The sequence below is a fragment of the Salmo salar genome, chromosome ssa03, assembly GCF_905237065.1.
Source record: "Salmo salar chromosome ssa03, Ssal_v3.1, whole genome shotgun sequence".
Lineage (NCBI taxonomy): Eukaryota > Metazoa > Chordata > Actinopteri > Salmoniformes > Salmonidae > Salmo > Salmo salar.
Genome location: NC_059444.1, coordinates 84,207,786 through 84,230,430, shown reverse-complemented (window position 1 = coordinate 84,230,430; position 22,645 = coordinate 84,207,786). Strand labels below are relative to the sequence as shown.

General features: G+C 48.3%; 1 protein-coding gene across 2 annotated transcripts in view; it reads right to left on the bottom strand.

Moving 5' to 3' along the window:
- LOC106593499 (phospholipid-transporting ATPase ABCA3) overlaps window positions 1-22,645 on the bottom strand; it is a 112,316-nt gene that overhangs the window by 32,772 nt on the left and 56,899 nt on the right. For both annotated transcript variants that reach the window (XM_045715660.1, XM_045715661.1), the window contains exons 9-18: window positions 21,181-21,354; window positions 20,801-20,982; window positions 17,177-17,314; window positions 15,120-15,249; window positions 12,978-13,132; window positions 8,490-8,645; window positions 6,445-6,655; window positions 6,005-6,155; window positions 5,447-5,545; window positions 158-356 (exon numbers count right to left, since the gene is read on the bottom strand). In XM_045715660.1, coding sequence (XP_045571616.1) covers window positions 158-356; window positions 5,447-5,545; window positions 6,005-6,155; window positions 6,445-6,655; window positions 8,490-8,645; window positions 12,978-13,132; window positions 15,120-15,249; window positions 17,177-17,314; window positions 20,801-20,982; window positions 21,181-21,354 — 1,595 coding nt within the window. The remainder of the gene's footprint in view (window positions 1-157; window positions 357-5,446; window positions 5,546-6,004; window positions 6,156-6,444; window positions 6,656-8,489; window positions 8,646-12,977; window positions 13,133-15,119; window positions 15,250-17,176; window positions 17,315-20,800; window positions 20,983-21,180; window positions 21,355-22,645) is intronic.

The window sequence follows — 22,645 nt, the reverse complement described above, 5'->3', positions numbered from 1 at the left end:
AATACAGTATGTTCCTATATTTTGTAAGCTCCTAAACGTTCCTATTAATAAACCATGTTGATGACAGAAAGAGAAGATGTGTTAACAGGCAACCTTCTATATTGACATTTAGCTTACTTCCTGTCTGAACTCACACACAAAAACTCTCCTCTCTCACCCCGGTGTTGAGCTTGATGTTGGAGCAGTCCTCGGAGATGAGCGTGCCGCTGTCAGTGAAGTCGGTGACGTCCGTCATGCCGCTGTAGCTGCTGGTGTCGTCCATGGTCCAGTCATGGGAGCGTCTCTCGTGTTGGTACTGCAGCGCCGGCAGCTGGATGGCCTGGATGTCCAGGCTAGAATCCACCAGCTTCCCCACTCTGGAAATACACAACAATGTACAGCTTAGTACAGTAGCAGTGTATCTAACCCAAACCCTGGATGTCCAGGCTAGAGACCAACAGCTTCACCACTCTAAGGACTCGCATGAGGAAATACAAACATAAAAAAAAGTGCATTTCTCTACTCTGACAGTACACAGGGATCAATACAACTTAGTGGACTTCTCTACTCTGACAGTACACAGGGATGAATACAACTTAGTGGACTTCTCTACTCTGACAGTACACAGGGATCAATACAACTTAGTGGACTTCTCTACTCTGACAGTACACAGGGACCAATACAACTTAGTGGACTTCTCTACTCTGACAGTCTGACAGTACACAGGGATGAATACAACTTAGTGAACTTCTCTACTCTGACAGTACACAGGGATGAATACAACTTAGTGGACTTCTCTAGTCTGACAGTACACAGGGACCAATACAACTTAGTGGACTTCTCTACTCTGACAGTACACAGGGATGAATACAACTTAGTGGACTTCTCTACTCTGACAGTACACAGGGACCAATACAACTTAGTGGACTTCTCTACTCTGACAGTACACAGGGACCAATACAACTTAGTGGACTTCTCTACTCTGACAGTACACAGGGATGAATACAACTTAGTGAACTTCTCTAGTCTGACAGTACACAGGGACCAATACAACTTAGTGGACTTCTCTACTCTGACAGTAACTTCTCTACTCTGACAGTACACTGGGATGAATACAACTTAGTGGACTTCTCTACTCTGACAGTACACAGGGATGAATACAACTTAGTGGACTTCTCTAGTCTGACAGTACACAGGGATGAATACAACTTAGTGGACTTCTCTAGTCTGACAGTACACAGGGATGAATACAACTTAGTGGACTTCTCTAGTCTGACAGTAACTTCTCTACTCTGACAGTAACTTCTCTACTCTGACAGTAGACAGGGATGAACTTAGTTATAACAATTTAACTGAGCTTCCCTACTGAATGGAGCTTTATCAGGACAACATAAGGAAATATACAATTTACAGTAGTTAGATACCTAGTATTAGATTATGACATAATTCAATTCATCTGTAAATTCAATTAACTATGCTGAGTTTTTCCAGACCATGTGTCCTGACCAGGAAACTTTAGTTTCGGGATCCATTTTTCCAGTTTTTCATAATCATGTCAGGTGGTCCGGAAGAACGTAGGAACCTTTGTACTATATGACATCTTGACCGTTTTAGACTGTACAAATGTATTTATAGACATGAAACATATTCATTCATAATTGGATGAATCTTTGTGTTCCGGAAGTGGATTATGGAGAGAGCACTCTGTGTGAATCAATGGATGTTGATGCTGAAATCTCTTCACAGAACTCAGGAACACACCCCGGGGTCTATTGTACACCAAACAAAGGAGCTCATCGGAGAGTACTTAATAAGTGGGAGTGTGTTTGTGTTATTGGTGATGGTGAGCATTTTATGTCATTCCAGCCCTGCTAACTCTCTCTCGCCTTCTCACTCTCTGAGGGGAAGAACAGGAACTTGGACAACCACAATAGCCAGAACGCTATTTCGGTCCGTTTGAAATGAATGATTAATTCAGCCAGCCAATCTCCACAACGCCTGACACAGGCAGCGCCCCCCTCAAAGAGATTAATCTAACAGTTCTATAAGTGGTCAACGAGACCCCTATCCAGGGTGTGAAAATGAAAATGGACTCAGGGCCTCTGCAGTAGCTGTATGAAATTGATAATGGCCAAGAGACCGCATATGTAGTAAGATGAAAAGATGCGGAAATGACTTGGCCAAGGTAGGAACAGTCTGAACAGGTGTTAAATTAGGTGGCTTTCAGTATATTTGAAATGAAACTGAAATGGCAGGACTAATGTAGATGGTCCACCCCTTCAGAGAGCTGGGTGGGAATAAAGCTGAATGAAATTGATAATGGAAAGAGGCTGAATGTAATAGCCAGGGTATGTACAGACTGAACACGTGTTAAGATGGTGGCTTTTAGTGGAGTTGAAAAGAAACCTCAAATAGAGGATTAATGAGGCTTTTGTATACGGGTAATGATGGAGACACTCACTGATAGACTCACATTGTGAGGTAAAAATAATGAAGCCTGAAATGAGATATTTTGGAGGTAATTGCTATATCCTGTTTAGAGCCTTCACAGCTGTGTTCTACTGAAAAACCACGTGCCCACAAACAAACTATACTACCAGACAGTAACACAAAGACATGCATGTATGCACCCCCCCGAAACACACACACATTAAAATATGCTCGAAAACACACACACACAAAGACGCTTTAAACACAGAGGCAGAAATAATTGCTCAGGGGGGGACCATCCTCCTCAGAAAAATAAAAATGTATAAAAAGTTATCTTTTTTAGATAAAACTATACAAAATATATTCACGTCACCAAATCATTGATTAAAACACACTTTTTTTTGCAGTGAAGGTCTACAGTAGCCTCAACAGCCCTCTGTAGGGTAGCACCATGGCATAGCCGGAGGACAGCTAGCTTCCGTCCTCCTCTGGGTACAGTGATTTCAATATAAAACCTAGGAGGCTCATGGTTCTCACCCCCTTCCATAGACTTACACAGTAATTATTACAACTTCCGGGAGACATCCTCCAATCTATCAGAGCTCTGGCAGCATGAACTGACATGTTGTCCACAAAATCAAAGGAACAGAGAATGAATTTAGTACTGAAAGCATAAGATACAGCTAGCTAGCACTGCAGTGCACCAAATGTGGTGAGTAGTTGACTCAAAGAGAGATAAAGACAATAGGTGAACAGTTAAATTAATTTCTTCCAAAATGAAAGAGAAGCAAGAGAGAGATTGTCTTTTTTTTTTACTTTCAGTTTCACTTAGCTAGCAAATGCAGCTAGCTAGTTTAGCCTACTCAAACCCCCTGCTCATACAGAGGGATGCCATGATAGCTAGCTGGCTATGACTATCCAACACAACACTGGAACTCTTCCAAGTCAAGGTAAGCTTTTGATTTTACTAATGTATTGCCACCGGGGCCTGCCGGTGTAACTGCTAAACTGTTTACTGACTGCACACTAACGTTAGTGCATGATTGTAGCGGGTTTAGTAACGTGTTTTTTCTATTAGCTACGTTGACTAGGACGTTACTTTAGCTAATATGGTGACAATGATGTAGGCTTTAGTGGTTATGATATGGTTTGGCTTGGAAAGGTTTCTTCGCCTGGTCATATACAGCTGATGTGTTGTGCATTGAAGACGTCCACAAGCGAAGGGAAAAGGTGAGAGGAGGAGAGAGCATAGATGTGAGAAGGAATACAACATGGCTGCTATGAAACAAATGTTCACTAGTGATCAGGGGTGTATTCATTCCACAGATTTGTTGAAAAACATTTCTTAAACGGAAGCACACGGAACGAAACAGGGATAAACATTCCTGAATTTGTCCAATAGAAACTCTCATTTGTCACTGTTAGACTAATGATTACACCCTAGATCAGCTAGACGCAGGCAAGATTGTGCAAGGCGGTATTGCATGTGTCACTGTCTGTCACTTCAAATGTTTCTCTCGACCTGTGTGCACCTACGTTGTAAACTTTCATTCACAGGCTAGGTTGTAGCAACCTCATGATGAGTATAGGGAACATGTGAGTATCATGTAGTAGACTAAACCTATCACTGTTACATTGAACTGGCTGAATGGAATATGAAAGACAGTTATCCAATATGCTGTAATAGAAATAAAGCCATGCGCATGAAACAAATCATCCTCCATCATCTTAAACGGCATCGACCGCCACAGGTGTGTGTGTGTGTGTATATATATATGTATATATATATATGTTTGTGTGTACACTTAAAAGTCTGCAGGTACATACATACTCATGACAAGTGTTAATATTTATTACAACTGCAGGCTTTAAGTAAAGGTACTCTCCCTGGGAGCTGTGGTGAGAGGTCCAGACCTAGCTGGTACTCTCCCTGGGAGCTGTGGTGAGAGGTCCAGACCTAGCTGGTACTCTCCCTGGGAGCTGTGTTGAGAGGTCCAGACCTAGCTGGTACTCTCCCTGGGAGCTGTGGTGAGAGGTCCAGACCTAGCTGGTACTCTCCCTGGGAGCTGTGGTGAGAGGTCCAGACCTAGCTGGTACTCTCCCTGGGAGCTGTGGTGAGAGGTCCAGACCTAGCTGGTACTCTCCCTGGGAGCTGTGGTGAGAGGTCCAGACCTAGCTGGTACTCTCCCTGGGAGCTGTGGTGAGAGGTCCAGACCTAGCTGGTACTCTCCCTGGGAGCTGTGGTGAGAGGTCCAGACCTAACTGGTACTCTCCCTGGGAGCTGTGGTGAGAGGTCCAGACCTAGCTGGTACTCTCCCTGGGAGCTGTGGTGAGAGGTCCAGACCTAGCTGGTACTCTCCCTGGGAGCTGTGGTGAGAGGTCCAGACCTAGCTGGTACTCTCCCTGGGAGCTGTGTTGAGAGGTCCAGACCTAGCTGGTACTCTCCCTGGGAGCTGTGGTGAGAGGTCCAGACCTAGCTGGTACTCTCCCTGGGAGCTGTGGTGAGAGGTCCAGACCTAGCTGGTACTCTCCCTGGGAGCTGTGGTGAGAGGTCCAGACCTAGCTGGTACTCTCCCTGGGAGCTGTGGTGAGAGGTCCAGACCTAGCTGGTACTCTCCCTGGGAGCTGTGGTGAGAGGTCCAGACCTAGCTGGTACTCTCCCTGGGAGCTGTGGTGAGAGGTCCAGACCTAGCTGGTACTCTCCCTGGGAGCTGTGGTGAGAGGTCCAGACCTAACTGGTACTCTCCCTGGGAGCTGTGGTGAGAGGTCCAGACCTAGCTGGTACTCTCCCTGGGAGCTGTGGTGAGAGGTCCAGACCTAGCAGGTACTCTTCCTGGGAGCTGTGGTGAGAGGTCCAGACCTAGCTGGTACTCTCCCTGGGAGCTGTGGTGAGAGGTCCAGACCTAGCAGGTACTCTTCCTGGGAGCTGTGGTGAGAGGTCCAGACCTAGCTGGTACTCTCCCTGGGAGCTGTGGTGAGAGGTCCAGACCTAGCTGGTACTCTCCCTGGGAGCTGTGGTGAGTGTGTGATCCCATACCTGAGGAAGACCTCCTCCATGGTGGTGACAGAGGCTCCATAGCTGGCGATGCCCAGCTCCTCTCTGTTCATCTCCAGCTCTGCAAACAGCAGCTCAAACCTGGAGAGGGAAGAACGTTGATCCATCAGAGATCAGTCAGACCCGGGTCTAAAACAGTCTTCTGTCATGGGGATCTATGGTTACATCACAGGTCGTTAAACAACCTCAACAGTCAGTCTATACTGCCTCCAGATAAAACCAACAACGATGGCAGGGACCAAAATACCACCCTATTCCTGTTTTACTGCACTACTTTTCACCAGGTCAAAAGTAGCGCACTAAATAGGGAATAGGGTGCCATTTGGGACATAAGCTATATATCTGCTTGAAACATGACCCTTACCTCTAGAAGTAGAGGTGTCTGTAATCATACTGTAGCAAGCAGCAACACCCTCAGATTGGACCCAACTTGGGCTCATCAAAATAGACTGACAAAAATAGTATGTGTCACACTAAACACCGAGCTGTGGCCATCGGCACTGATGGCCTGTGTGAGATTGGGTATTGATTTTGTCTTACCGGTTGGTGCTCTCTTTGGGCAGAATGTATGAGAGCTCAGCCCCAGCACTGCTCTCCAGCGTGGCATTGGGAACGTACATGTGGACCAGCCGTGTGATCTCAGACACGTTGCACAGCGCGTCCTTCACGATCACCATGTGGTAGCCAGCACCTGAGATGCAGGAGGATAAAGTTAGATCTCTGAATCACTCTCCTATCCCCTCATGACATTCTAACCTCACCTCATAACTACTAGTTATTCACACTGTTCTGTCTTGTAGTCTTCACTCCCACCACTCCCACTTCTCACCCCTTCTATCCAACCCTTTTCTTTTCACCACTACATTCCACCTCTTCTCTTCTCTCTGTTTCTACAACCTCTCCATCACACCTGTTCATTTTATCATCCCTCCTCTCTTCCCTCTCTACCCATTCTTCTTTTTCTCCCTCCCTCCTCTCACCATATTTGTTCTTGAGAAACAGCGGCGAGCCGCAGCACTGCAGCTCTCCCCCAGCCATGATGACTATACGGTCCCCCAGCAGGTCGGCCTCGTCCATGAAGTGCGTAGTCAGCAGGATGGTGCGCCCGCGCTTCTCGCCCTGGAGCAGGTCCCAGGTGGCCCGCCGTGCCGACGGGTCCATGCCCGATGTGGGCTCATCCAACATCACCACCTGGAGGGGAGAAGTGGTGAGATGGAAGGATGGATGGACAAAAAGATTGAGACAGGGAGGGGGGGTGGAGGAAGGGGAAGATTGAGGGATGGAAGGGACAGAGAAAGAGCCAGAGGGGTAAGATGTGTTGAAATAGCCACATACAGTGCATCAAGTATTCATACCACATTTTGTTGTGTTACAGCCCAAATTCAAAATGGATTTCATAGATTGTTTTTCTCACCCATCTACAAACAATACCCCATAATGACAAAGTGAAAACATGTTTTTAGGAATTTTTTTAAATGTCTTGAAAATTAAATAAACAAAAGTCCAATTTACCTAAGTATTCACACCCCCAAGTCAATACTTTGTAGAAACACTTTTGGCATTGATTACAGCTGTGAGTAGGCTGGGTCAGTCTCTAAGAGCTTTCCACACATGGATTGTGCAATATTTGGCCATTTATTATTTTCTAAATTCTTCTAGGGCTGTCAATTTGGTTGTTAATCATTGCTAGACACCCATGTTCAGGTCTTGCCATACAGTTTTGACTTAAATCTACTTGAAAATCTAACTCAGCAACATTTACTGACTTCTTGGTAAGCAACTCCAGTGTATATTTGGCCTTAGGTTATTGTCCTGCTGAAAGGTGAACTCATCTCCCAATTTCTGGTGGAAAGCAGACAGAACCAGGTTTTCCTCTAGGATTTTGCCTGTGCTTAGCTCCATTCCGTTTATTTTTTTATCCTGAAAAACTCCTCAGTCCTTAACAATTTCAAGCACACCCATAACACAATGCAGCCACCCCGATGTTTGAAAATATGAAAAGTGGTACTCAGTAATGTGTTGTACTGGATTTGCCCCAAACATAACACTTTATATTCAGGACAAAAAGTGAAGTTCTTTGCAATTTTGTTTCAGTATTAGTTCAGTGCCTTGTTGCAAACATGATGCGTGTTTTGGAATATTTGTATTCTGTACAGGTTTCCTTCTTTTCACTCTGTCAATTAGGTGTGGACTAACTACATTATTGTTGATCCATCCTCAGTTCTCATAGTAATTAAACTCTGTAACTGTTTTAAAGTCACCATTGACCTCATGGTGAAACCCCTAAACGGTTTCCTTCCTCTCCGGCAACTGAGTTAGGAAGGACGCCTGTATCTTTGTAGTTACTGGGTGTATTGATACACCATCAAAAGTGTAATTAATAACTTCACCATGCCCAAAGGGATATTCAATGTCTAATACATTTTTTATCTACATATAGGTGCCCTTCTTTGCGAGGCATTGGAAAACCTCCCTGTGGTTGAATTTGTGTTTGAAATTCACTTCTAGACTGAGGGGCCTTACATATTGTATATGTGGGTTACAGAGATGAGGTAGTCATTCAAAAATCATGTTAAACACTATTATTGCAAACAGAGTGAGTCCATGCAACTTATTACGTGACTTGTTAAGCAAATATTTACTCCTAAACTTATTTAGGCTTGCCATAACAAACGGGTTGAATACTTATTGACTCAAGACATTTCAGCGTTATATTTTTCGTACATAAAAAAAACTACATAATTCCACTTTGACATTATGAGGTATTGTGTTTAGGCCAGTGACAACAATCTCAACTTAATCCATTTTAAATGCAGGCTGTAACACAAAATGTGGAAAAAGTCAAAAGGATATGTATTTATTCATGCAATTATGGTATGCCTGTACTTTGACAATGCCACGCTAACTAACCCTCTGGGGATAATAAAGTCATTTTGAATTGAGTGACAAGACAATACCGTCGGGTCAAGAGCAGTGCACTTGAATAGGGAAATGGGTGGCATTTGGGACGCAATCCAATACTGACCTTGGAGTCTCCGATGAGGCCGATGCCGATGGATAGTTTCCTCTTCATCCCACCTGACAGGGTCTTGGAGTGGGAATGCCGCTTGTCCTCCAGGTTCAGGATCCTGATGATCCGGTCCACCTCAGCTGGAATCTTCTCCTGGGAATACCCCTTCAGCTGGAGACGAGACAGAGAAAAACATAAGGAATAACCCTTCAACCGGAGATGAGACGAGACAGAGAGAGAGAGAGACATAAGGAATAACTCTTCAGCTGGAGACGAGACAGAGAGAAAAAGAGACATAAGGAATAACCCTTCAGCTGGAGATGAGACAGAGACATAAGGAATAACCCTTCAACCGGAGATGAGACGAGACAGAGAGAGAGAGACATAAGGAATAACCTTTCAGCTGGAGATGAGATGAGATGAGAGGGAGAGAGAGACATAAGGAATAACCCTTCAGCTGGAGATGAGAGGCATAAGGAATACATACCAACAGAGAGCGAGAGCATGAGAGAACGCAAGGGAGAGCGCGCGCGAGAGAAATTAGTGGGAAGAAGGGAAGTATGGAATGTGAGGAAAAGTTAGAGTGAAATTGAGAAAGTCAACTTAAAAGGAAAGATAAGAGGACAGAAGGTAAGGAAAGTAGAGGGGAATGGTGCCTGCCTGCCTGTCTCTGTGCCTGTCTGCCTGCCTGCCTGTCTCTGTGCCTGTCTGCCTGCCTGCCTGTCTCTGTGCCTGCCTGCCTGCCTCTGTGCCTGTCTGCCTGCCTCTGTGCCTGCCTGCCTGCCTCTGTGCCTGCCTGCCTGCCTCTGTGCCTGCCTGCCTGCCTCTGTGCCTGCCTGCCTGCCTCTGTGCCTGCCTGCCTGCCTCTGTGCCTGCCTGCCTGCCTCTGTGCCTGCCTGCCTGCCTCTGTGCCTGCCTGCCTGCCTCTGTGCCTGCCTGCCTGCCTCTGTGCCTGCCTGCCTGTCTCTGTGCCTGCCTGCCTGCCTCTGTGCCTGCCTGCCTGTCTCTGTGCCTGCCTGCCTGCCTCTGTGCCTGCCTGCCTGTCTCTGTGCCTGCCTGCCTGCCTCTGTGCCTGCCTGCCTCTCTGTGCCTGCCTGCCTCTGTGCCTGCCTGCCTCTGTGCCTGCCTGCCTCTGTGCCTGCCTGCCTGCTCTGTGCCTGCCTGCCTCTGTGCCTGCCTGCCTCTGTGCCTGCCTGCCTCTGTGCCTGCCTGCCTCCTGTGCCTGCCTGCCTCTGTGCCTGCCTGCCTGCCTGCCTCTGTGCCTGCCTGCCTGCCTCTGTGCCTGCCTGCCTGCCTCTGTGCCTGCCTGCCTGCCTCTGTGCCTGCCTGCCTGCCTCTGTGCCTGCCTGCCTGCCTGCCTCTGTGCCTGCCTGCCTGCCTCTGTGCCTGCCTGCCTGCCTCTGTGCCTGCCTGCCTCTGTGCCTGCCTGCCTCTGTGCCTGCCTGCCTCTGTGCCTGCCTGCCTCTGTGCCTGCCTGCCTCTGTGCCTGCCTGCCTGCCTCTGTGCCTGCCTGCCTGCCTCTGTGCCTGCCTGCCTGCCTCTGTGCCTGCCTGCCTGCCTGCCTCTGTGCCTGCCTGCCTGCCTCTGTGCCTGCCTGCCTGCCTCTGTGCCTGCCTGCCTGCCTCTGTGCCTGCCTGCCTGCCTCTGTGCCTGCCTGCCTCTGTGCCTGCCTGCCTGCCTGTCTCTGTGCCTGCCTGTCTCTGTGCCTGCCTGCCTGCCTCTGTGCCTGCCTGCCTGCCTCTGTGCCTGCCTGCCTGCCTGTCTCTGTGCCTGCCTGTCTCTGTGCCTGCCTGCCTGTCTCTGTGCCTGCCTGTCTCTGTGCCTGCCTGTCTCTGTGCCTGCCCGTCTCTGTGCCTGCCTGCCTGCCCGTCTCTGTGCCTGCCTGCCTGCCTGTCTCTGTGCCTGCCTGCCTGCCCGTCTCTGTGCCTGCCTGCCTGCCCGTCTCTGTGCCTGCCTGCCTGCACGTCTCTGTGCCTGCCTGCCTGCCTGTCTCTGTGCCTGCCTGCCTGCCTGTCTCTGTGCCTGCCTGCCTGCCTGTCTCGGTGCCTGCCTGCCTGCCTGTCTCGGTGCCTGCCTGCCTGCCTGTCTCGGTGCCTGCCTGCCTGCCTGTCTCGGTGCCTGCCTGCCTGCCTGTCTCTGTGCCTGCCTGCCTGCCTGTCTCTGTGCCTGCCTGCCTGCCTGCCTGTCTCGGTGCCTGCCTGCCTGCCTGTCTCTGTGCCTGCCTGCCTGCCTGTCTCGGTGCCTGCCTGCCTGCCTGCCTCTGTGCCTGCCTGCCTGCCTCTGTGCCTGCCTGTCTCTGTGCCTGCCTGCCTGCCTGCCTGTCTCTGTGCCTGCCTGCCTGCCTGTCTCTGTGCCTGTCTGCCTGCCTCTGTGCCTGTCTGCCTGCCTCTGTGCCTGCCTGCCTGCCTGTCTCTGTGCCTGCATGCCTGCCTGTCTCGGTGCCTGCCTGCCTGCCTGTCTCGGTGCCTGCCTGCCTGTCTCGGTGCCTGCCTGCCTGTCTCGGTGCCTGCCTCTGTGCCTGCGGCCCTGTCTCTGTGCCTGTCTACCTGCCTGCCTGTCTCTGTGCCTGCCTGCCTGTCTCTGTGCCTGCCTGCCTGTCTCTGTGCCTGCCTGCCTGTCTCTGTGCCTGCCTGCCTGTCTCTGTGCCTGCGTGCCTGCCTGCCTGTCTCTGTGCCTGCGTGCCTGCCTGCCTGTCTCTGTGCCTGCCTGCCTGTCTCGGTGCCTGCCTGCCTGTCTCGGTGCCTGCCTGCCTGCCTCGGTGCCTGTCTGCCTGCCTCTGTGCCTGCGGGCCTGTCTCTGTGCCTGCCTGCCTGCCTGCCTGTCTCTGTGCCTGCCTGCCTGCCTGTCTCTGTGCCTGCCTGCCTGCCTGTCTCTGCTGCCTGCCTGTCTCTGTGCCTGCCTGCCTGCCTGTCTCTGTGCCTGCCTGTCTCTGTGCCTGTCTGCCTGCCTGCCTGCCTGTCTCTGTGCCTGCCTGTCTCTGTGCCTGTCTGCCTGCCTGCCTGTCTCTGTGCCTGCCTGCCTGCCTGCCTGTCTCTGTGCCTGCCTGCCTGCCTGTCTCTGTGCCTGCCTGCCTGCCTGTCTCTGTGCCTGCCTGCCTGCCTGTCTCTGTGCCTGCCTGCCTGCCTGTCTCTGTGCCTGTCTCTGTGCCTGCCTGTCTCTGTGCCTGCCTGTCTCTGTGCCTGCCTGTCTCTGTGCCTGCCTGTCTCTGTGCCTGCCTGTCTCGGTGCCTGTCTACCTGCCTGCCTGTCTCTGTGCCTGCGTGCCTGCCTGTCTCTGTGCCTGCCTGCCTGCCTGCCTGCCTGTCTCTGTGCCTGCCTGCCTGCCTGCCTGCCTGCCTGTCTCTGTGCCTGCCTGCCTGCCTGCCTGCCTGTCTCTGTGCCTGCCTGCCTGCCTGTCTCTGTGCCTGCCTGCCTGCCTGTCTCTGTGCCTGCCTGCCTGTCTCTGTGCCTGCCTGCCTGCCTGCCTGTCTCTGTGCCTGCCTGCCTGCCTGCCTGTCTCTGTGCCTGCCTGCCTGCCTGCCTGTCTCTGTGCCTGCCTGCCTGCCTGCCTGTCTCTGTGCCTGCCTGCCTGCCTGCCTGTCTCTGTGCCTGCCTGCCTGCCTGCCTGTCTCTGTGCCTGCCTGCCTGCCTGCCTGTCTCTGTGCCTGCCTGCCTGCCTGCCTGTCTCTGTGCCTGCCTGCCTGCCTGCCTGTCTCTGTGCCTGCCTGCCTGCCTGCCTGTCTCTGTGCCTGCCTGCCTGCCTGCCTGCCTGTCTCTGTGCCTGCCTGCCTGCCTGTCTGCCTGCCTGCCTGTCTCTGTGCCTGCCTGCCTGCCTGCCTGCCTGCCTGTCTCTGTGCCTGCCTGCCTGCCTGCCTGTCTCTGTGCCTGCCTGCCTGCCTGCCTGTCTCTGTGCCTGCCTGCCTGTCTCTGTGCCTGCCTGCCTGCCTGCCTGTCTCTGTGCCTGCCTGCCTGCCTGCCTGTCTCTGTGCCTGCCTGCCTGCCGGCGCGCTGCCTGCCAGCCTGCCGGCGCTGCCTGCCTGGCTGGCTGCACTGCCTGCCTGCCTGCCTGTCTCTGTGCCTGCCTGCCTGCCTGCCCCCGCCTGTCTCTGTGCCTGCCTGCCCGCCTGCCTGTCTCTGTGCCTGCCTGCCTGCCTGCCTGTCTCTGTGCCTGCCTGCCTGCCTGCCTGTCTCTGTGCCTGCCTGCCTGCCTGCCTGTCTCTGTGCCTGCCTGCCTGCCTGTCTCTGTGCCTGCCTGCCTGCCTGTCTCTGTGCCTGCCTGTCTCTGTACCTGCCTGCCTGCCTGTCTCTGTGCCTGCCTGTCTCTGTGCCTGTCTGCCTGCCTGCCTGCCTGCCTGTCTCTGTGCCTGCCTGTCTCTGTGCCTGTCTGCCTGCCTGCCTGTCTCTGTGCCTGTCTGCCTGCCTGCCTGTCTCTGTGCCTGTCTCTGTGCCTGTCTGCCTGCCTGTCTGTCTGTCTGCCTGCCTGCCTGTCTCTGTGCCTGTCTGCCTGCGTGTTTGCATGTCTTACCTGTGTGTAGAATAGCAGGTGCTCCCGGACAGTGAGGTTGTCAAAGAGCACGTCGTGCTGCGGACACAGGCCCAGGCTGTGGCGAATCAGAGCCATGTCCTGACAGATGTCATAGCCGTTAATGTAGGCCCTGCCACTGCTGGGAGGAAACAGACCTGGAGGATACACAGAGAAACATAGCTGTTAATGTAGGCCCTGCCACTGAAACAGACCTGGAGGATACACAGAGAAACATAGCTGTTAATGTAGGCCCTGCCACTGAAACAGACCTGGAGGATACACAGAGACATAGCTGTAGAAACATAGCTGTTAATGTAGGCCCTGCCACTGAAACAGACCTGGAGGATACACAGAGAAACATAGCTGTTAATGTAGGCCCTGCCACTGAAACAGACCTGGAGGATACACAGAGAAACATAGCTGTTAATGTAGGCCCTGCCACTGAAACAGACCTGGAGGATACACAGAGAAACATAGCTGTTAACTTCTTTGGGATAGGTGGCAGTATTTTCACGGCCGGATAAAAAACGTACCCGATTTAATCTGGTTACTACTCCTGCCCAGAAACTAGAATATGCATATAATTAGTAGATTTGGATAGAAAACACTCTAAAGTTTATAAAACTGTTTGAATGGTGTCTGTGAGTATAACAGAACTCATATGGCAGGCCAAAACCTGAGAAGATTCCATACAGGAAGTGCCCTGTCTGACAATTTGTTGTCCTTCTGTTGCATCTCTATCAAAAATACAGAATCTGTGCTGTAACGTGACATTTTCTAAGGCTTCCATTGGCTCTCTAAAGCTGCCAGAAAGTGGAATGGGGTGTCTGCTGTCTCTGGGCGAAGAACAGCAGGAGAATTTGTAAGTGGTCTGCCTGGGGACAGTGACACTGGAGATGCGCAGTCACGAGACTACTCCATTTTTTTCTTTCAGCCTTTGAATGAATACAACGTTGCCCGGTTGGAATATTATCGCTATTTTACAAAAAAAATAGCATACAAATTTATTTTAAACAGCGTTTGACATGCTTCTAAGTACGGTAATGGAATATTTTGACATTTTTTGTCACGAAATGCACTCGCGCGTCACCCTTCGGATAGTGACCTGAACGCACGAACAAAACAGAGCTATTTCAATATAACTAGGGATTATTTGGAACCAAAACAACATTTGTTGTTGAAGTAGACGTCCTGGGAGTGCATTCTGACGAAGAACAGCAAAGGTAATCCAATTTTTCTAATAGTAATTCTGAGTTTAGGTTGTCCCAAACTTGGTGGGTGTCAAAATAGCTAGCCGTGATGGCCGAGCTATGTACTCAGAATATTGCAAAATGTGCTTTCGCCGAAAAGCTATTTTAAAATCTGACACCGCGATTGCATAAAGGAGTTCTGTATCTATAATTCTTAAAATAATTGTTATGTTTTTTGTCAATGTTTATCGTGAGTAATTTAGTAAATTCACCGGAAGTTTGCGGTGGGTATGCTAGTTCTGAACATCACATGCTAATGTAAAAAGCTGGTTTTTGATATAAATATGAACTTGATTGAACAAAACATGCATGTATTGTATAACATAATGTCTTAGGAGTGTCATCTGATGAAGATCATCAAAGGTTAGTGCTGCATTTAGCTGTGGTTTTGGTTTTTGTGACATATATGCTTGCTTGGAAAATGGCAGTGTGATTATTTGTGTCTATGTACTCTCCTAACATAATCTAATGTTTTGCTTTCGCTGTAAAGCCTTTTTGAAATCGGACAATGTGGTTAGATTAACGAGAGTCATCTTTAAAATGGTGTAAAATAGTTGATTGTCTGAGAAAATTGAATTGTGGTATTTTAGTTGGTTTTGTATTTCGCGCCGTGCGATGCCATTGACTGTTGGCTAGGGGTTCCGCTAGCGGAACATCTGTCCTCAACAGGTTAATGTAGGCCCTGCCACTGAAACAGACCTGGAGGACACACAGAGAAACATAAGGAGTGAGTTTTACAATACAAAGCCTACTGTGAGTTTGGTTTTAGAGTGGAGGCACACTGGCCTGTCTATGCTTTCGGTTCTGTTAGCGTCATCACTGTTTTCAATTCGGTCTGTAGATTGTACAAGGGAAAAGTAGCAATGTGTATGGCTGTGTGTGTGTGTCCCACCTGTCAGCATGGACAGTGTGGTGGTCTTCCCGGCACCGTTGTGCCCCAGCAGAACTGTGATCTGGCCCTCGAACATGTTCACCGTCAGATCCTTGACAGCCTGCCGCGTCTTGTTACCCACTTTGAACTCCTGGCAGGATGAAAATCATTCCATCTAAATGATTACAATGGCCAACCTACCCCTGGATTAACATCATTACAATGGCCTACCTATCCCTGGATTAACATCATTACAATGTCCAACCTATCCCTGGATTAACATCATTACAATGGCCTACCTATCCCTGGATTAACATCATTACAATGGCCTACCTATCCCTCGATTAACATCATTACAATGGCCGGCCAACCTACCCCTGGATTAAAATCATTACAATGGCCGGCCAACCTATCCCTGGATTAAAATCATTACAATGGCCTACCTATCCCTGGATTAAAATCATTACAATGGCCTACCTATCCCTAGATTAAAATCATTACAATGGCCTACCTACCCCTGGATTAACATCATTACAATGGCCTACCTATCCCTGGATTAACATCATTACAATGTCCAACCTATCCCTGGATTAACATCATTACAATGGCCTACCTATCCCTGGATTAACATCATTACAATGGCCTACCTATCCCTGGATTAACATCATTACAATGGCCTACCTATCCCTCGATTAACATCATTACAATGGCCGGCCAACCTACCCCTGGATTAAAATCATTACAATGGCCGGCCAACCTATCCCTGGATTAAAATCATTACAATGGCCGGCCAACCTATCCCTGGATTAAAATCATTACAATGGCCTACCTATCCCTGGATTAAAATCATTACAATGGCCTACCTATCCCTAGATTAAAATCATTACAATGGCCTACCTATCCCTGGATTAAAATCATTACAATGGCCTACCTATCCCTGGATTAAAATCATTACAATGGCCTACCTATCCCTGGATTAAAATCATTACAATGGCCTAGCTATCCCTGGATTAAAATCATTACAATGGCCTACCTATCCCTGGATTAAAATCATTACAATGGCCAACCTATCCCTGGATTAAAATCATTCCATCTAAGTGATTACAACTGCCTACTTACCCCCGGAGAAAATCATCAAGGACCGCAGCCACCCGAGCCACGGCCTGTTCTCCCCATTTCCATCACTCAGACGCGGGCAATATAGGAGCATCATGGCAAAAACTTCCTGCACTGTTGGAGCCTAACAATTTCACTGTACCCTGCAATTACATCTGCGACCCCTGCATGTGACTAATAAACTAATTTAATGATTACAATGGCCTACCTATCCCTGAGGGAAGTCCTTATTTTGCTCTTTATTATCCATCTCCAGCCCTGGGTCTAATCACCTCATCATCTCCAGCCCTGGGTCTAATCACCTCATCTCCTCCAGCCCTGGGTCTAATCACCTCATCTCCTCCAGCCCTGGGTCTAATCACCTCATCTCCTCCAGCCCTGGGTCTAATCACCTCATCTCCTCCAGCCCTGGGTCTAATCACCTCATCTCCTCCAGCCCTGGTTCTAAGGGCCTAGCGTCATAATCACCTTCTCCATTATCCTTCTCATCTCCTTCTCCCAAACTTAGCCAAGTGTTTTATCTACCCAGCCCTGGGTTGTGTTGATTAATCTTCAAACGGAAGAAAACATACCAAAAATGTACCAGAAATCTCCTCCTGCCTAGTTCCAGTTCAAAAACATCCTTACATAACAATATGAAATGAGATGCTCTTTTACATGTTGAGGACCACACTGAAATAAAGACAACCTCCCATAATAGTAAAGCTACAAAGGGGTTTCTTTCTTTTTTTGTAAAAACGTGTTCAACCACTTGATGTCTCAGTCTCAATTTGCTCCCAACTCCTTGGCCCAAACCTATGTATAGGGAACTGAAGAGTCTGGACAGTATAAGCAGTGTAGTGGAGGAGCTTCCACCGTGTTGCTTCCACTCTACAGATCTGCAGACATCATAGGGTTACAGCCAAGGGGAGGGCTAGGGATCGAATTGGGACTGGGTGGACAGGTTGCATTTAAGACCTTACCTTGTTCAGGTGTTTGATCTTGACTCCTGAGACCAGTCCGGCTGGCTCCTCCTCGATGAACTCTCCCTTCAGAGCCTTCTCCACGTCTTCCTCTTCCTTCACCATGGCCATGCGGGGGCTGCTACACCAGTAGGACGGCTGGACAGGGAGGGAGAGAAAGGGAATGGGAGAAAGAAAATAAGTGGAATGCTTCTCTTTCCTCAGCTCGTACCCTTGTGGTCAGTATCAGAAAAATGCCTCTATCATGGGTCTTGTCTATGGAATAAACATTAACCTAGTCAGGGATGGCAACTCCAGTCCTCGGGGCCTGATTGGTGTCACACTTTTCCCCATCCCTAGTCAACACAGCTGATGAAACTAATAGCATTCTAAACTGAAGATCATGATTAGTTGATTATTGGAGTCAGGTGTGTTAGCAGGGGCTTTGGAAAACATTCAGTGAGACCCAAACTAAGGTCAATGGCAATGCATCCAAAACAAAACCACCCGATACGGCTGCAAATGGGGAAGTCATTGAGTTGTTAGAAAACCTGTCTGCCTCTCTGCTCCTTATCAAGACACTACACCAGCGTTTCCCACACTCGGTCCTCGGGACCTCAAGGGCTCCACGTTTTGGTTTTTGCCCTAACACTACACAGCCAATTCAAATGATCAAAGCTAGATGATTAGTTGATTATTTGAATCAGCTGTGTATTGTTAGGGCAAAAACCAAAACGTGGAGCCCTTGAGGTCCCGAGGACCGAGTTTGTTTTGGATGCATTGCCATTGACCTTAGTTTGGGTCTCACTGAATGAGGACCTTAGGGTCCTGAGGACCGAGATTGGGAAACCATGCACCACACACACGAAACTAAATCAACAAAACAGCCCTCTTGAAGGAGAACAACAGCTATGACTGTAAATTAAGGTCGGGATGAGGAAGTGGGTGGGCTGGTTTATGCTTAATTAATTAGCTATCCATCCCATGCTCGTTAATCAGTAAGGATACAGTGCCTTGCGAAAGTATTTCGGCCCCCTTGAACTTTTCGACCTTTTGCCACATTTCAGGCTTCAAACATAAAGATATAAAACTGTAATTTTTTTGTGAAGAATCAACAACAAGTGGGACACAATCATGAAGTGGAATGAAATTTATTGGATATTTCAAACTTTTTTAACAAATAAAAAACTGAAAAATTGGGCGTGCAAAATTATTCAGCCCCTTTACTTTCAGTGCAGCAAACTCTCCAGAAGTTCAGTGAGGATCTCTGAATGATCCAATGTTGACCTAAATGACTAATGATGATAAATAGAATCCACCTGTGTGTAATCAAGTCTCCGTATAAATGCACCTGCTCTGTGATAGTCTCAGAGGTCCGTTTAAAGCGCAGAGAGCATCATGAAGAACAAGGAACACACCAGGCAGGTCCGAGAGAAGTTTAAAGCCGGAGAAGTTTAAAGCCGGATTTGGATACAAAAAGATTTCCCAAGCTTTAAACATCCCAAGGAGCACTGTGCAAGCGATAATATTGAAATGGAAGGAGTATCAGACCACTGCAAATCTACGAAGACCCGGCCGTCCCTCTAAACTTTCAGCTCATACAAGGAGAAGACTGATCAGAGATGCAGCCAAGAGGCCCATGATCACTCTGGATGAACTGCAGAGATCTACAGCTGAGGTGGGAGGCTCTGTCCATAGGACAACAATCAGTCGTATACTGCACAAATCTGGCCTTTATGGAAGAGTGGCAAGAAGAAAGCCATTTCTTAAAGATATCCATAAAAAGTGTTGTTTAAAGTTTGCCACTAGCCACCTGGGAGACACACTAAACATGTGGAAGAAGGTGCTCTGGTCAGATGAAACCAAAATCGAACTTTTTGGCAACAATGCAAAACGTTATGTTTGGCGTAAAAGCAACACAGCTCATCACCCTGAACACACCATCCCCACTGTCAAACATGGTGGTGGCAGCATCATGGTTTGGGCCTGCTTTTCTTCAGCAGGGGCAGGGAAGATGGTTAAAATTGATGGGAAGATGGAGTCAAATACAGGACCATTCTGGAAGAAAACCTGATGGAGTCTGCAAAAGACCTGAGACTGGGACGGAGATTTGTCTTCCAACAAGACAATGATCCAAAACATAAAGCAAAATCTACAATGGAATGGTTCACAAATAAACATATCCAGGTGTTAGAATGGCCAAGTCAAAGTCCAGACCTGAATCCAATCGAGAATCTGTGGAAAGAACTGAAAACTGCTGTTCACAAACGCTCTCCATCCAACCTCACTGAGCTCGAGCTGTTTTGCAAGGAGGAATGGGCAAAAATTTCAGTCTCTCGATGTGCAAAACTGATAGAGACATACCCCAAGCTGCTTACAGCTGTAATCGCAGCAAAAGGTGGCGCTACAAAGTATTAACTTAAGGGGGCTGAATAATTTTGCACGCCCAATTTTTCAGTTTTTTATTTGTTAAAAAGTTTGAAATATCCAATAAATTTCGTTCCACTTCATAATTGTGTCCCACTTGTTGTTGATTCTTCACAAAAAATTACAGTTTTATATCTTTATGTTTGAAGCCTGAAATGTGGCAAAAGGTCGAAAAGTTCAAGGGGGCCGAATACTTTCGCAAGGCACTGTATAAATTACAATAATGTAAACGACTATGGAATGGTTAACTGAGTAGGGAGGGAGTAATCACTACTGCAGTACTGCTGAACTCACAAAATGAATTTCCATGGAAATGGACAATACAAGCATTGTATTGTTGTCTAGAGTTTGTAATTTCCCTGTCTCTATCAAGCCAACTCACGCCGACTAAGACCATTGTTCATTACTGGATACCACGTCAGTAAATGAAATACATGTTTCCCGTCCAGCACAGATTCAATGAAAATGTGATCATCTTAGTCTATCTTACTGGTAGTCAATCTAAGTCCTCCTAGTCTGACCTGTTTAATGCTAAGTAGCTATTAAGAACATCTCCCTCTCCTCTCTCCTCACCCTCTCCTCTAACCCTAACCCTAGTGGACCTTAAAGGAACCATCAAAGACATCTGTCTAACCCTAGTGGACCTTAAAGGAACCATCAAAGACATCTGTCTAACCCTAATGCAGGGGTTCTCAAACTTTATGGGGCTGAGGACCCCTATCGTGGTATCAAATTCATCAGGGACCCACCGTCTTCCATTGCAAAACATTTTGCTATTGTGTGCCCTAATGAACACGTTTGGGTTTCCAGTCCTAGAAACACAGCCAGCCTCACTCTCACTGTCTGACACAACATATACTTCCTGATATTTCTTGCAAATAAAAATAATTAGTCATTCTGCATTCCTCTCAGACTAGGGGTCAACGGCCAAAGCTCTAACTCGCATGTGTCAAACTCATTCCACGGAGTGCCGAGTATCTGCAGGTTTTTACTCCTTCCTTGAACTTGAACAGTAAGGAATTTCCACACGTTTGTTGAGGGCTTAATTTAAAAGAAACCTGCAGACACTCAGCTCTCCATGAAATGAGTTGGACTCCCCTGTTCTAATAGATTTCTCCCCTGGGAACACTGACTTCATGTACACACACACACACACACACCAATCTCCCCCCCCACACCACCACCACCCAGACCCAACCCACACCCAGTCCTACGTACCAGTAGGAAGAAGTAGCAGGGCAGGGGGACTCCGTACTCCCCTGGGAACACAGCCTCCACGTACCAGGCCACCAGGCCATAGAGCAGGGCATCCAGCAGCAGCAGCCCCAGCACCTGGGCCAGGGAGAAGTCATCATCCACCGTCACCGACTCAAACAGGTTACACCACTGGATCCCCGTGCCTGAGGGAAGGGGGGGGAGAGAGATGGAGTAAAGTTGGGTAGAGACATTTGAAATAGATTGCGAAGACTCATAATTGGAGTGTTGGTATTTACACAACACAACATTGGTATGAGGGCATTGGTGTGAGTGTGTGTGCGTCTCTCTGTGTGCATCTCTCTGTGTGCATCTCTCGGTGTTAACATGTGAACATGGCTCACCTTTGCCCTCAAACATGCCCAGTAGCTGCGCTCCCATGGCCATGGCCACATTGGAGATGAGGCAGGCAGACACCTTCTGGGCGTGGCTAAGCAGGTCGTAGCGAGGCCATAGAAACACGTACGGCAGGTAGGACAGGAAGTAGATAAAGCCGCCCACCGCCGCCGCCACATTGGCTGGAGAGGGAGAGAGACGGAGTGTGTTTGAGATTGACTGCTATAATCTGACTGCAAAGAATCCCTGATCTACAAATCCCTTTGGATCCCAAATAACTTGTCATTAGTGATTTTGTAGATGGCCTTGCTCAAACTGATCTCCTTAAACACGCTGAGAGGGAAAGGTCTGGAGGGGGGAAAACAGTTGTCACGACGTGGCCCTTTGGGGTGTATATCGTGGATCCCCCCGTCTCTCGCTCAGACCACAAGTTTTGACTTTACAACAGGTCATAAATTCCTCTCCCCCTGATCATGCAGAAAGAGGGGGGAAATAAACCTATGGAACAAAGAGCTTATCTTGGTTCAACTCTTATTCCCAAAAATTGGAGGATTAAACAATATTTCTATTTTTGAGAATGTGGGAATGGTCCGTGGGTATTTAAAGAACAATCCTGTCAAAGTGGTTTTATTTTGTGACATCAGGACGGATGGTAGCACAGACTAATGGTAGCTTTGGAAGTGTACATTTCTCAGTTATTCGTTTTCTACCTGAATGTTGTGTAAAATATATATGATTGAATATGAAACTATTTGTGAGAAGATGTAATGTCACGTTGGCCTTCTAAACAAGATACTTGTTTAGTTATGAAATCAAAATCAAATCAAATGTATTTATAAAGCCCTTCTTACATCAGCTGATATCTCAAAGTGCTGTACAGAAACCCATTCTAAAACCCCAAACAGCAAGCAATGCAGGTGTAGCACGGTGGCTAGGAAAAACTCCCTAGAAAGGCCAGAACCTAGGAAGAAACCTAGAGAGGAACCAGGTTATGAGGGGTGGCCAGTCCTCTTTTGGCTGTGCTGGGTGGAGATTATAACAGAACATGGCCAAGATGTTCAAATGTTCATAAATGACCAGCAGGGTCAAATAATAATAATCACAGTGGATGTCGAGGGTGCAACAGGTCAGCACCTCAGGAGTAAATGTCAGTTGGCTTTTTATAGCTGATCATTCAGAGTATCTCTACCACTCCTGCTGTCTCTAGAGTTGAAAACAGCAGGTCTGGGACAGGTAACATGTCTGGTGAACAGGTCAGGATTCCATAGCCACAGGCAGAACAGTTGAACAGTTTAGTTATAAAGTTTTAACTAGTCAGTGGCCACACCCCCGTGAAACCGACATTACATCAGGCGTCATAGAACCACCCCTTTTTCCACAGAGTATAAAACCCACTTCCTACAAAATATACATTAAGTCAGAGAACGCCGGGACAGACTCACCACGTTGGAATGGCTACAATTCTATAGACCA